The 14,141-nt window shown below is 36.5% G+C and overlaps 3 protein-coding genes across 4 annotated transcripts; 1 reads left to right on the forward strand and 2 right to left on the reverse strand.

Annotated features, from left to right (window-relative positions):
• The first annotated feature begins 26 nt into the window (after positions 1-26).
• LOC146680137 (uncharacterized) lies at positions 27-2,190 on the forward strand. Of its 2 annotated transcripts, XM_085447721.1 has the most exons (9): positions 27-62; positions 211-243; positions 340-429; positions 841-912; positions 1,021-1,109; positions 1,222-1,324; positions 1,580-1,682; positions 1,762-1,814; positions 1,922-2,190. In XM_085447721.1, the coding sequence occupies exons 1-9, from the start codon at positions 33-35 to the stop codon at positions 2,018-2,020; spliced, it is 672 nt and encodes a 223-aa protein (XP_085303847.1). In that variant the 5' UTR covers positions 27-32; the 3' UTR covers positions 2,021-2,190. The 2 variants fall into 2 exon arrangements, with proteins under 2 accessions (XP_085303847.1, XP_085303846.1); XM_085447720.1 differs by having other exon boundaries at positions 841-1,109; positions 1,922-2,189.
• Positions 2,191-3,152: 962 nt separating this feature from the next.
• Positions 3,153-7,063, reverse strand: LOC146680138 (uncharacterized). Its single transcript, XM_085447705.1, has 5 exons — positions 6,099-7,063; positions 5,734-5,830; positions 5,252-5,362; positions 4,637-4,803; positions 3,153-4,304 (listed from the first exon to the last, which is right to left on the reverse strand). The coding sequence occupies exons 1-5, from the start codon at positions 7,010-7,012 to the stop codon at positions 3,356-3,358; spliced, it is 2,238 nt and encodes a 745-aa protein (XP_085303831.1). The 5' UTR covers positions 7,013-7,063; the 3' UTR covers positions 3,153-3,355.
• Positions 7,064-9,064: 2,001 nt separating this feature from the next.
• LOC146680139 (cytochrome P450 2J2-like) lies at positions 9,065-14,037 on the reverse strand. The gene is made up of 8 exons (XM_085447723.1): positions 12,664-14,037; positions 11,617-11,779; positions 11,384-11,533; positions 10,703-10,863; positions 10,015-10,191; positions 9,678-9,816; positions 9,397-9,584; positions 9,065-9,219 (listed from the first exon to the last, which is right to left on the reverse strand). The coding sequence occupies exons 1-8, from the start codon at positions 12,862-12,864 to the stop codon at positions 9,073-9,075; spliced, it is 1,326 nt and encodes a 441-aa protein (XP_085303849.1). The 5' UTR covers positions 12,865-14,037; the 3' UTR covers positions 9,065-9,072.
• Between the last annotated feature and the right edge of the window lie 104 nt (positions 14,038-14,141).

Consider the following 14,141-nt stretch of genomic DNA (forward strand, 5'->3'; position numbering starts at 1 on the left):
GTAAAGAAAAACAACCCGATAGTTTGAAATCCATGTTTGACCAGACTAACATTTCAGATGAGGTACCTCTTGACATAAAAATCCTTTTATGTTGTCATAAAACTAATGTTAAATTCTGCTTTAAATACACTTTATTGTACAATTTACTTAATGAATCGTATTCCTTAGTTCTGTTTTTATTTATATGTATTTATTTATTTGTTTTATAAGGTAATAGATGGCCTAATCTATTTGCAGTGTGAGGTATGTTGAAAAGCTTGTTTGATCATAATGACATAGCATGTTTACGTTTTTTGTAATGTATTTGAAAACATAGGTGTATTTATGTTATTTTTATAGAATTTCCCTCACATTTATCCAATACCAAGCCAAATCACTGGAAAAATTTTGGATGGGTCCACAAGAGCACAAAGTGCATACTTTTTGAAGGTATGACTTGGACTGTGGTAACTATGTTCTTATCACAAAGGGTTTATAAGTTGCCACTATAAACAAACAGCATTTTCCAAAATTGAAGCCTTGTCAGAAGAACCTGAAAAATACCTTTCTGAAACCTTTTCTGTGTAAAGACTTGCTCAAAAGCAATGCACACAGATTAAAACATTTCTGTCTTGGTCAACTGATAAAGAACACCAAAAATTGAGTGGTGCGTGTTGAGTCTGTGGTCTTGATTTGTTTTGTACACACTATAGAAATTAATTAATGTAAACAAAAAATGACACTTTCTATATGTTTGTGTATCTGCAGAATTAATTACAAGTCTCATCTGACAAGATTTCGCAGTTTTGCAGTGTCATTCTTGACAGAAAAACATACTTGTCACATTCTTTTCATTTCCAGAAAAACATCTTTCAGATGTATGAGAAATTGATTGGAGCCTGTCTGGAAAACGGCAGCCACTGGACCTTGTTTGTAAGTTGCACAGATTTTGCACTCTCTCTAGTGCATGATACTTTTCAGTGTCCCTCATTAGGAAAGCTCAAGGCCCAAGCCTACCATATCCATCTTTTTACAAAACAGTTTTGTGACATACCCAAGAGGACCATAGTCTATATGAATTCATTTGGCGAGTCGGAGGTCAGAAAAAGTGCGGTGTTGAAAAACTGGAGGTAATTAATTAACATATTTAACATAACATATTTAATTTAATTGAAATCATTACCAAACGTGGTTATTGATTTCTCTATATGCTTTTTATTTGTAATAACTGCGATCTCTCAGCTCATTTGCTTCAGCAAGAGGCTGCACTGGAGAGTGGACCTTGTCACATGTGAGCCACCCACATCAACAGGATGGGAACTCATGTGGAGTGCATGTCATAATGGTACTGAAAACTATAGCTTTAACCTATATAAGTAATGTTTACATTGTTGCCTATTCAGTTTTTAAAGCCTTAGAGGCAGGATGGTAAAATCTCAATTTTTTTTGTAGATTGAACCATTTCAGCAGTAATGCTTTGCTTTGGCTGCTCTGTTTTTTTTTTTTCTCGGGGGGGGGGGTTAAAAAACAAACAAACATTTCTTTGTTAATCTAATTCTTTTTGTTCTTTTTTTTTTTTTTCTTCTTTGTCAATTATTAGTTTGCCCAATCTCTCATTGACGGTAAAACACAAGTGGAGGAGTACAACACTGAAATCACAAAGCTCAGGTCCCGACTTTGCCACTACTTATTTTCCTCAATAGGTAAAGATAAAATTAGCTGCCTTCTTTTTCTCTAACATTGGAAAATGTAACTTGTACTTAAACAAATTATATTTTGCAGATCGAACTAGGAAGTGCAGTCAGTGCTGGTGTGTGATTGCAGCCAAAGACCGGGTACACTATGACATGTCCTTAGCCATATAGATTGTTTATATAATGGACTTTGTTCATTTGTTTTTTGTTTGTTTATTTCTTCTTCTTTTTTTTTTTTTAATTCACAGGTGCAGTGCCAGAAATGTGGTGCATACAAGCACATGCGTTGTTCAAAGTCTGTTTGTGGCATCTGTATCTTCTGTGAGAGTAAGTCACAATATAACTAAACAATGTCCAAAAATGTTTAAAGTGAAATCTTTTTTCGTAATTTTGCCTTTGCACACCAGGACTGTGTAATTAAAGTGGACGTTTCAAGATCCAGTTTTTACACAAAACTATTTTAGACATAACTGTGTCGTATTGTGGGGATTTCTCTTCACAATTAAATTGATATAGTGCTGTTTATTACGGAAGCGTAGAGCTGCCACCCAGGCCAAAGAAAAAAAAAGTGTATCACGTTATAACGTGAAAGGTTTATTGTTCTAACAAGATACTTTTCCTGTTTGTACAATATACTATCATGTTTGTACAATATACTTTTCACGTTTGAACAACATAATATCACGTTATTACAATATACATAATTATCACGTTCGTACAATATAGGATCACGTTCGTACAATATAAATATTATATTATACGAACGTGATAATTATGTATATTGTAATAACGTGATATTATGTTGTTCAAACTGTAATGTCCACAGTTTATTTGTTTATTTATTTGTTTGAATTCAACATATTTTATTAAAGTAATTGAGCTTGAACACAGAAAAAACTGAATCAAATAATCATAAAATCAAATCACTTGCATATACTGAAGTCTAATCTACTCTGAGCTAATGCCGGTTTCCAACACTAATGATCGGGTGAAGGAGAGAGATGAGGGTGTGCACGGCCACTGGTGCTCTTATCCCTGTTCTTTGTGATACAATCCAACAGGAAAGCAGTCAAACCCTTGGACATTAGCCAAGTTAACGTTCACAAATATATACACACAGAGGAACTCTGAGCCCCAATGTCAGCATTAGCACAAACATGCCACTTCATACCAAATCTCAGTGTGAGGTCAGGTGTTAGTCTCATTCCATTATTCTGGCTATATTTTCTTACTCATCATTACTATTAAACTTATACTTAAGACTAACTATTAACAAAATCACACCCCAATAACTCTGTTATTACACTTTGTATTTAATCATAAAAAGGCTGGATGTTGAAACCTTTTACTTCTATTTTGTATGAGCCGGGGGTTCTCAACAGCTGATACTCTATGTCCAAAAAGTGACAGGTATCGTTTTATGGAGCAAAAAACTTAAGAGCGCATATTTTATAAATAATACCAACAATTACAAATGCAGACCTTTAATAGTAATAAGTAATCCTTTATTTATAATGCATAGCAATATAAAAATAGTAACATATGAAAATATTACAATGGGCACAGATGAATTTGTATCAAAAACAGCAACCAAGCCAAAGTAATGAATAACACTCTTCTCTTTTTTGTTTTGTATTTCAAAAGGTTTTCATTTTTTCCAGAGGATGTCTCTCTTTCAGTGGTTATCGACTGTTCACATTCATTTTCACAGACTGTTGGAATGTCGATGCTGGCCGAACGTTTCTTGCTAGAATACAATGGCCTAATTTTGAGTGCATCATCTTTATTTCGTACTGGCATATACTTTTGCCTACTTCTTGTTTTGTTTTTAAGACATTTGTATGCAGTTCATCTATCATTGCAGTAATACCCTCTGGAATGAATGCCCACTGTTTAACTGTGTCTAAAACAGCATTTAGTTTTCCAACCGCATCTTCTGTGCATTTTTTGTCTGTGCTTTCAACTACAGGAGTGTCATTCAAAGTTGATAGAGGACTTTTCAGAGAGTTTTTCATTTGTTTAAAATGGCTACAAGCCACCTTCAGGCAAGCACATGTGTTATAGTGAGAGAACGTACAACAAGTGCACTGAAGTGTTTCAGCCGATGCAAAAAAACACAGATTTCCAAACAAACTTGGCATTTTTATCACTTTCAAGTCCTCACAGTGTACAAAGTAATGCCTTTCTTTCACTGCAATTCTTGCCAAGGTAGAAATGTCTGTTTCCATGTTTGGATAGATGTCATTGTCAACCTCTGCTAATTTTGCAAGTAACACTAGATGCTTGCAAAGAAGTCCCCGTAAGCCATATGTACAGTTGCAGTAGGACTCAACAGGGCAGACATCATACACTATGTCTTCTCTTGACTCAGATGGGACTTGATATGCATTAACTCCATGGCTGTTCTTGACTGTAATTTTAAGAGCCCAACCACTTTCCATCAGTCTTGAAGCAGAGTCTGAAACTTGAGACAAGGTGTCAGCAAACCTGTTTTTCATGCGGCCCACATCTTGCAGGGTTTTTATGACTGAGAAGTAGTCGTCGGCCTTCCCTAGGAGCACTTCAATCAGATCATCCAGACGCCTATTCTTGTAGCCAGATAAAAACTGGTATTTCAGGCGGTGGAAAAATCTGAAAAACAGTTATTTGAAATGATTAGTAACTGTAATTGAAGGAATTTAAAGTTTTAACCAAGACTGTATTATTTTTTTAAAAATTGGAATACCTATTTCACACGTCTTTTATAAAGGAATGCTCTGTGCCGGTTTAGCTGATTTAGGCAAATCCACCTACTCTGTTTTTTGTCGTGATAACATAAAAAACGCTGCTAGAATTTAAAGGATTTGCCTAAAACCTGTTCTGGCAATGACATGAAGAACCTACTCAGTTTAGCCTCTTGGATTAAAGCATAATATCTTTTTTTCAGCAATACAATCGAATGAGGTCAAAATAATAAATCATACCTTTCAATCACATTGTTTGTTTCAGAACGAGCGTGACTGAAGTGACGGCCGTAGTCACACCACATGTGGCCAATGCCTTCCCAGTGCTTCTGAAAATACTGGCACACCAAAGGGTATTGCTTAAATGTCTGGCAGAACTCTGCTGATGTGGCTTTAAAGTCGTCCTCCTAAGAGAATTGGATGCAACAGAATATATTTCAATCCATTTAACAGACCTATTGAAATCTTTAATATTATGTATTGAAGCCCTTTTCCTTTTATTGAATAACATTAAGAATTTTAAGTTATTAATAATATGTCGTGTTTTTGTATTAAGAAGCAATTATTTCTTCCCTTACAATGGCTAAGAAGGAACACTAAACCTATAAGCATATTTGGTTTCAGCATCTGTCTGTGAAAGAATCCCACTCACAAGTTCTACTGCACAGTGGGTGACACAATGATGGTCTGCACAGCTTAAGTACTTGTTTTGATAAGCAAGATAAGAAGCCAGTTTTAGAAATTGTTTCAAAAAGCTATTTTGTATCTCTCTGTAACTTTTTTTAGCAACTGAAAGTTATTATGCTCTTAGTGTAATCAAGAAATCAAAATGTGAAATAGACAAATTACACTTACAGATGTGCAAGCTTTCAGCTTACAAAAGAAAGAAATGATTTCATTTCTCTTTTGGGTGTTAGAAAGCCCATGGACCCCGGACTCTGATTTTGAAAGCCATCGATTAACAGCCTGTGAATGTAAGAGAAAAAAAGTTAATCTGGAGAGAGACAGAGGAGCAGCTGTACAAAAAGCATAAAAGAAAGCTGACTTCCAAAAATAACTTTGTCACTCACTGGACAAGAGGACCTGTGCATTACAGAAATCAACCAGGCAAACATATTTTTAAATGTCAAAAAGAGCTTTGGGAAGCAGCCACCAGAAGATGAGTGCACTGTGGTCTTAAATGAATGGACAAAGTCACTCAACATTTTATCCCTTTATATTCATTAACCTGAGTAGGTGAATATCACAATGAGGCAAATCATAACAACAGGACCCTGTTGTAAAAATGTGTTTCAGGTGCACCTTAGACAACGTGAAAAGAAAACAATGTGGTTTACCTGCAAGACATGGTACCAGCATAGAATGATAGCTGACTCTGGAAAAACCTTCTGCAAAGCATTTATTTCCGCAAAGTCTTTGTCAACCATAAATGCTCTACAGAAAAAAAGAAAACACTAAATGAGATTAAACAGTATGAAAATGTTTTTGCTATCTCAAAGCACCACTTCAATGCCAAATTAAACATTTCAACTCACAAGTAGATATATAAAATACTGCATACAGCCTATAGGAATAACTTTAACAACTGGAAAGGAAAGTTTTTTGCAGCCCATGCTGCAGCTATAGCATTAGATTCTGGCATGTTATAACTTTTTTGAAAAGGAATTATTTCAAAATTAATAGCTGTCAATGTATTATTTACCTCGGGGAAGTTGGGAAATGCTCACAAACTATTCCAAGAACAGTTTCCAGGGTTTTCTGACTTTCGTTGCTGACAATAGCATAGGCCACAGGGACTCCATGCCCATGATCATCTCTTACAACAAGTGTGAATAAGGGAAATGAATACTGGTTAACGCAGTGCGTGGTGTCAACAAATACTAACTGTTTTGCATAGTTCTCCATGTTTGATTTCATTACAGGTGTCTGTAAAACAATCATTAGTTCTTGGTCAGATGTGTATGGTTGATAGAAGAGAACATGTTCTTGATGTTTTCCATTAAGTAAGGTATGTACACTTTGACTGTCTCCACAGTTAAAGTGCTTCTTCCTCATCATGCAGGTTCTAACACTGTCAATGTCACGTGGTGTGACAAAATGCTCTCTGTTGTGAAGATCTCTGTGTCCATGTTCTTTGGCCCATTTATGACATTTGGTTAGTATGATGGCTGGCTTAGTTCCAAGGGAAAGCAGTTCCTCAATCTTCCTCCTCAAATCACTGGAAATATTGTTGAAATGTGCGTCTTTTGGGTCCGAAGGATCATGCCCATCATGCTTATCATATGTATGCTGCACGATGACTGTGTGGTCTTTCCAACATTTGAGTACTTTAAATGAAACATAGGCCTTACAGCCCACTGCTCTGTAGCTGTTTCGACTTTTTTTCCCAGCTCTGATGCAGTTGAATTTGTAATAGTCTCTTTTCCTGTCTTTACCTGAGGCAACATTTAAACATTTATAATGTCCATGAAGGGTTAATGAGTTCAATTTTTCTAACACAACACTGAATGGGTCCTCCTGGCATTGTGACACATGCACACAAAGTTGTGTATCTTTTCCAGTTCTTTTTTTTTTTTTTTCGTCATTCAGAACACTTCTTCTAATTATATCGTCCATTTCTGGTGGAAAAATAACGAAGGTTTAATTAGTCAATATTCATTAATTCATTTTAACTTGTTTTGGGGTTTTTTGCAATACAATGTAAATATTAAATATAATATAAAAAAAAATATATATATATATATATATATATAAATAAAACAAACAGGGGCTAAAAGAAGCTAAACTTTCATATGGTATGTCTCTGGCAACTTCTACGCCATGTCCCAGGGACAACATTTACGCGATGTCCCAGGGACAACATTTACGCGATGTCCTAGGGACAAATTTGTAAATTTCTGGATTACTGTTAATCTCCATAGAATCAAGAACTCATGTCCAGTTTCACAGCTATGGACCAGTTAATTATGTTTCCAGGTGATAGTTTGATTCATAGAATCAGCACACAACCATAAGTCTAGGCCTTTTAGTCCAGATTCTCTTCACTTATGTTTGTAAAATGATCAGGGAAGCTACTGCAATTTTGCCTGACCCAACCCCCGGGCCACGAAACACCCAAAAAGTTGGGGAACGCTGGTCTAGCGAACACTGGTTAGCTAATGCTGTCGTCAAGTAGCCTATCACTAGCAAACAAACAGCAAGCCAAGTGAGGAACATATGTATAATGCTTAACGTTTATTAAAGAAAAGTATCCTAAATTGACTTCAAATTCGGCGGACAGGCGAATTGACTTCAAATTCGGCGGACAGGCGGCGGTTTCTCGCTTCTTCACTTGTATTTCGAAATACTCGAAGGCGGGTATTTCGAAGTCGCAAAGGAATGACGTCACAAGAAGGTGATTGGTCACTTGCAATGTTGAACCGGGAACAACATTAATTATGATGATGTGGGAACAACGCTGACACGAGGAAATCAGATCGTCCCTAAAATTGTATGTAACCATGAATAACGTGTTTTGGAAACTAACTGCACAACAGGCAGCACTATTAGTTATCTCAGTCTCCCAAGTAGCATTTCTAATTTTGATTGAAACTGTCAGAGAAAACGGCAGCCTCGAGCAAGCCAGGATATTAGTTTACACAGGCTGTTAAAGTTATATGTCTAACGTCAAAATGTTGGTGACACAATAATTTCATCCTAATGGCACTGACATATTCATAGGGTTACTTTTTGAGACAAAATATCATGAGGTAGTCGCGATTTTGCAAATATTCCACCTTGTAGTGCAGTTTGCACAAATTTTTGTAAAAATGCACTCAACCTACAAACATTACTGATGAGTCAAGATCTGCACAAATTGACAGAAACACTGAAGCAGCTGCACATTTTATTCTTATTGTCATGTATGTCCTGTTTGTCAGGTGACAGAAGAACCAACACAAAAACTGTTACTAAACAGTTAGTTAAAAAAATTACTAAACTGCAAATTCAAAGCTTACATTCATCATTTTAATCACATATTGGAATTGTGTATGATGTGTTTTGATAAATTATGGTTTTTCATTTTGTGAAACGTCCTTCAAAACAAACTAAGCTATACTAACTTTATGTTACTCAAATGTTGATGAAAATACTTGGTAGTTATGTGCAGGATAAACAGGTTAGTTTGCATTAATGTGGTGAAATTACTGGTGCACAGTAGCTGTGGTGCTCCTGATCAGATTTAGGTTACATCAAGTGCAGCAGATATGAATTTGCATTTAAGATGATCATGCTTAGATTCATTCACTGAATTCCCACTTCATGCCGACTGTATAGGCCTAGTATAAAGATAGTATAAAAAGTATAGTGTCTGTGTAGCTGATAGGCATCGGCCAAGATAGCTCGGGAAACTGCTGACATCTTGTTAAATTCACTTGTGTACATCCACAAAGAGCAGCAGGTCAGCTGATCACAGCCTGTCCACTAAGAAAACCTACTGAGGCTCGTGTTAGAAATTACTGAGTTGTGATTACTGTTTAGGTGTGGCGGCAAAATCACCCTCTATCATTTACGTGACAGAAAATTGTTGCTTCAGTACCTCAACTTTTAGTGAAGTATTTTTTAACACAATTATCTTTACTTCTACCTAAGTAAAGAAAGTCTGTACTTTTGCCATCTCTGATTGTAACTAATAACTAACCTGCAGAAAAGGGAATGAAGGCCTCCCTCTTCCTAAATTTTCCATCCTGATCCAGAAAGTGTTGAGGGTTGAAGGAATGTGGAGTTTCCCACATTGACTCATCGTGTAGAACAGAGTGCAATGTAGCCAAGATCTTGGTGCCCTGAAACAAAAACATTTCTTTAAATGATAGGATTTGAACTTCCCATTAGCTACAGTTCTTTAGCATCAAGCCTGCGATTTGAGTATCTCAGAATTATTCTTTATTCATTATTTATGGTCTTCTATCAGGTTAATTTGTTTTGTAAATACACACATTTGTTACTAGTGGATTGTATACCTTTGGGATTGAATATTTATCCAGAGTTGTGTTCTTGTTTGCCATGTGGACCACATTAAGTGGGATGATATTTCCACTTCTCTGGATTTCATGAATAACTGCATCAGTGAACGGCATGTTTTCTCTGTCACTTGTAGACGGCTGCCTGGATGAACCAACCACAGCATCTATTTCAGCCTGGACTTTCTCTGCACACACAGAAAACAGGAAAACAAGTGTGTTGCACAGTTGACTAAGCTCACAAACTATATATTGCTGGTAGATATTACTTATACACACACCTTGTATGTCAGGGTAGTGGATCATATATAAAAGCCCCCAGTGTAAAGTAGTAGTTGTGGTTTCAGTTCCAGCGCCAAACAGGTCCATGGTGCAAGCCTTCAAATTTTCTAGGTAAAACCCAGAATCTTTATCTTCCTTCTATCAACAGATAATCGTGATATTTGATTATTTGCATAGTGCATTATTTGCACACACACACACACACACACACACACACACACACACACACACACACACACACACACACACACACCAAAAATGATGGGACACTTTTAAATCTCATAAACCCATCTTTTATATAAGACAAGCAAGAAACAAGCACATTAAAACACTGACCTCTCCCATTTCTATGAGAAAGGAGTCAATGTAGTCTCTTGGTGATGATGGGTCAAGGTTTTCCTGGTGTTCTTTGATCCTAGTTTCTACAAATTCAGCTATTTTCTTTATCAAGGTTAATATTTTCTGGTGTGATCCAGGCAGCCACCTCATCAGCCAGGGTAATGTATTGTACATCTGCAGAGCAGGAAGACAGTAACCAGATTATCTGATTGCCTGGCTGTATCAACAGCATTCATAGAGATCATTATTACTGTATTTTCACGTGTTCCACAGCACAGCAGTATCTTTGCAGGAAAGGATATCTAGATGTAAATCTGAGTTACATTTTACATTATTTGATGCATCCTCTATCTCAGGCCAGGAAGCATTAGAAAATGAATGGTTGAATTGGTTCTAATGGGCTCTTACAGGTGATGGATGAACTTGTTATTGTTTTGTTGTAGATCCACATTCAGTAAATTATCCTTTCTGGAGTATATTTCACTTGTTATACAAAGTGGTGAAAAACAGTAAGTATATTTTCTCAAGCATTGTACTTATAGTACTTATACAATTTCAGCTGCTCTCTTATTTTGAAGGGGACATCATCAGCAGATAGACCTGCAGATCGATTTGGTACACATTTTACATCCAAGCTTGAGACTGGAACTAGAAGTACATGAGAGTGTGAGTGAAGTTCACTCACCCGTACTGTCAAACTTCCCTGTAATCGAATAATGTCATTTATTGTCTGGAGAACATACTGGTACTGCTTGTCAGTGTACTCAAATCGATTGCCGAACACCAAACAGCAGATGATGTTTGAGACTGCATTATTAATCAGGTTCTTAGCATTAAAGGGTTTGCCTGGAAAATGAGAAGAAAAACACCTCTTTAAATATACTAAAATAATAAAGAATCTTTTTTAGAAGATGATGGGGGCCAGCTACATGGCAGGGCTCAGTTGGGAACAAATGGGACCTAATTTTTGAAAATTGCAAGTGGTTCAAACATTGCAAAATGTACACAGTTCATGAGGCCTAGAAATAAACATTGGTGGATTAGAGAAAGATTGTTTCAAAACATAACAAATAATTGTTAATCTAAAGAAAGAATTGGCGCTATATCAATAAAGCTAAAATCAAATGAACAGGATATAATGCATGTCAACAAGTGGAGAAACAGTGGGTGCTGTTTGCTGTTTGGCTTCTGATTAGAACCCCTTGTTATAACATAAATCAGGTGATGAGCCACAGGTAAAGAAAAGTCTTTAGTACTCCGAATCCTCTAATGTCATATGGTATGCAGGGAGAAATTATATTTAAATTTTATAAAACATGAAAAACATAAATAACATGTCACTATATTGTAAAAAAAGAATGTATGCCTTTGTGTTCTGCAAAAGCCTCTGTGAGATACTGGCACTCCTGCTGGATGGATGACTCCAGGGTCTTCTTCCCCAGACCAAAGTTTCTGAATGTGTGAAGAGCAAATCTCCTCTGTTGCTTCCAGGGATAACCATTTGACTTCACAAGACCTTTAGGAAATAAAAAATAATAATGTAGACCTGATCTTTAGATCTTTAGAGGGAAAAATGCAACCATTTTTATCAAACACTACCTTTATTCCCTATAATTGATTCAAATAAGGGCATAGTTGGGCGATCCATGAAGTCTTCTCCTTGGTGAACCAGGGCTTCTTTCACAAGTTTGTAGCCATGAACGACCACAATCCTACCACCAAAGAGTCGAAGACTGAAAATGTTTCCATATTTTTCTGCAAACTGAACACAGACGGCATATTGTTGTTTTTGGAACAAGATACATTCGTAGGAGGCTATTTATATTTATCATTTCTACAATCAATACTTCTTGTTGTTTTTTGTTTACTAAATATCAGCACTGCTAAAATTTAGTCATAGTAGGCTACAACCTGTTAGGTTGATTGAAGCCAAATATACACATAGGAATGCGACTAAAAATAATTAACCTTTTGTCGTGATAATTTCACTTGTTAAAAATATTTGAATAGAAAGAAAAATAAATAACTATTTACAAGCACGTACAAGTACATTATACATATAACGCGTATTTGGTTAAGCAAACAGTCCAAACTTCAAAAGAAGAACCCAAATTACTATCACAGAACCCATTACACAAATATTTCAAAAATTAACTTTTGAGAAATTGGAATTAGTGCATTGCTGAATGTAATTGATTAAAATGTTACAGATTAACTAATTTTATGTCTATAAACTAAAATATTACAATTCTAATGCAGTATATTTTAGGGCCCATTTAATTTATGAATTGTGCTAGATTTGTTTTTCTAGGTTGACGATTCCATTTTATAAATTAATATTTTTACTCGTTATTAACCCTGTATGTAGGGCTTGCACAAGCCAGTAAAAGGTTGCTAAATAAAGCCTTAATCATTATATAGTTGCTTCAAGCCTCATGCAAGCTAAATAACAACTCTGTCTACTCCAGTGTAAATTATGCCTCCTTGCACTCCAGTGATTCATTTCACATGTTTGTTTCCTTTCACATTAGTTTTCTTGTTTTATTACTAGTTAGTCAGCTGCAGGTGAAATCTGTCTGGTTGAATGAAGGTTTTTGAAACCTCAAATGTAATACCTTTATTTTTTATTTTGGTAAGGACTCATACTTCTGTCAACTGCACGTGAAGTCTGGTAGACTGGATACGATGAAGGTCACCAATGAAAGGAAGAGCCCGGGGTCCAGGAGGAAAGTTTTTTGGCACTCTGTTCTTCAGAATATCTGTCAACAGTAGAAAAACAGTCAAAAATATTAAAATACTCCTGCCATCTATCCACTCCAAGCAGAGAAGATTGTATATCGACTCCATATCTTCTATTCAACTCTCCTGCTACAAGTGAACAGCAGACATGTCCAGGTGTGTCAAGGTTCAACTTTTCATGGTCAACTTTGAACACAAGAGGACATGTTTGCTCTTCTGTGACAACAGCCTGTCTGGGGTAAGTCATATTGTGGAACCATTAAATAAATCCTCCAAATGCCTTAGCTTTAAACTTGACATAAATCTTAAATCCACTTAATAGGAACATATACACAGAACAACTATGACTAATGATCTATCTCTGACTAGATACATCCTGAGAACAGGTCACAGGTTAACTTGTAACCTGAATCACTGATAGCGCTGCAGTCCCACCTCATGCTGAACCGTGAGCAAAGTGCAAACTTTAACACAAAGAAATCTCTCAGTGTAAAGAAACCTCAGTGTGATTTATTTGCATTAGTTAGATTTAGAAGGCCCTAAAGGTTCAATGTGCATTACAGAGGATTGTAATATGGTTGTTCCCAGTTATTTCTTTTGTCACGGTCTTGGGTCGGCGACGCAGTCTTTTCCTTTTTGGTATTATTACTCTTTGATTTCTTGATGTGTCTTAGTTAGTTCTTAGGTTTTGGTTCTGTGTTCCCACTGTTCCGTGTTAGCATTGTGCCTCTAGGTTTAGTCTGTGGATTTCTTTTTTTACTTTGAAGGTTTTGTCTCATGTTATTGTATTGTGCTTTACTTCCTTGTCTTGCCCAATTAGTTCCAGCTGTCTTGCCACCTGTTCCTCTTTCCCTCATGTTCCTGCCATTGAGGATGTCCACAAGAAGAGATGTCTACGCCGAGCACACTTCATTCTCAGGGACTCCTCTCATCCTGCCAATAAACTCTTCCAGCTCCTCCCCTCTGGAAGACTCTACAGGACCCTACAGACTAAAACCAGCAGGTTTAGGAACAGCTTCTTCCCCACAGCTGTCACCCTACTGAACTCAGTCCCCTTCTGCTTCCATCCACACTAATTCTCCATCCATAACCCCTTATCCCTCTCAGGGACCATGATCATGATTCACATTCATTTGTAACATTCACCGTATGCTCATATTGGTTAATACTGTAGTTTAGGACACTGACATAGTATGCTCTCTGGTACAGTGCATACACTGTTAGCTATTATAGTCTACTCAGAGTTCATCTGTATACTTCGTCTCTCCGTACATAATCTGTTCATAACCATTCCACCCTTTATACAGTAGCGTGCAAAAGTATTCGGCCCCCTTGAACTTTTCCACATTTTGTCACATTACAGCCACAAACATGAATCATTTTTA

Source organism: Copadichromis virginalis, linkage group LG23, assembly GCF_057382275.1.
Source record: "Copadichromis virginalis isolate Kocher_CV1m ecotype Utaka linkage group LG23, C_Virginalis_male_GT1.1, whole genome shotgun sequence".
NCBI lineage: Eukaryota > Metazoa > Chordata > Actinopteri > Cichliformes > Cichlidae > Copadichromis > Copadichromis virginalis.

Coding starts and splice junctions, on each gene's coding strand:
- LOC146680139 (XM_085447723.1), bottom strand. CDS start 12,864: ATGGAGTCGATATACAATCTTCTCTGCTTGGAGTGGATAGATGGCAGG. Junction 10,864..11,383: donor GGCTTTTGCAGAACACAAAG/GCATACATTCTT, acceptor CTCATTTTCCAG/GCAAACCCTTTAATGCTAAG. Junction 9,220..9,396: donor ATAAATATTCAATCCCAAAG/GTATACAATCCA, acceptor TTTTTGTTTCAG/GGCACCAAGATCTTGGCTAC.
- LOC146680137 (XM_085447720.1), top strand. CDS start 33: ATGTTTGACCAGACTAACATTTCAGATGAG. Junction 63..210: donor AGACTAACATTTCAGATGAG/GTACCTCTTGAC, acceptor TTGTTTTATAAG/GTAATAGATGGCCTAATCTA. Junction 1,110..1,221: donor GCGGTGTTGAAAAACTGGAG/GTAATTAATTAA, acceptor GCGATCTCTCAG/CTCATTTGCTTCAGCAAGAG.
- LOC146680138 (XM_085447705.1), bottom strand. CDS start 7,012: ATGGACGATATAATTAGAAGAAGTGTTCTGAATGACGAAAAAAAAAAA. Junction 5,831..6,098: donor CATTTCCCAACTTCCCCGAG/GTAAATAATACA, acceptor TTTTTTCTGTAG/AGCATTTATGGTTGACAAAG. Junction 4,804..5,251: donor AGCTGAAAGCTTGCACATCT/GTAAGTGTAATT, acceptor CAATTCTCTTAG/GAGGACGACTTTAAAGCCAC.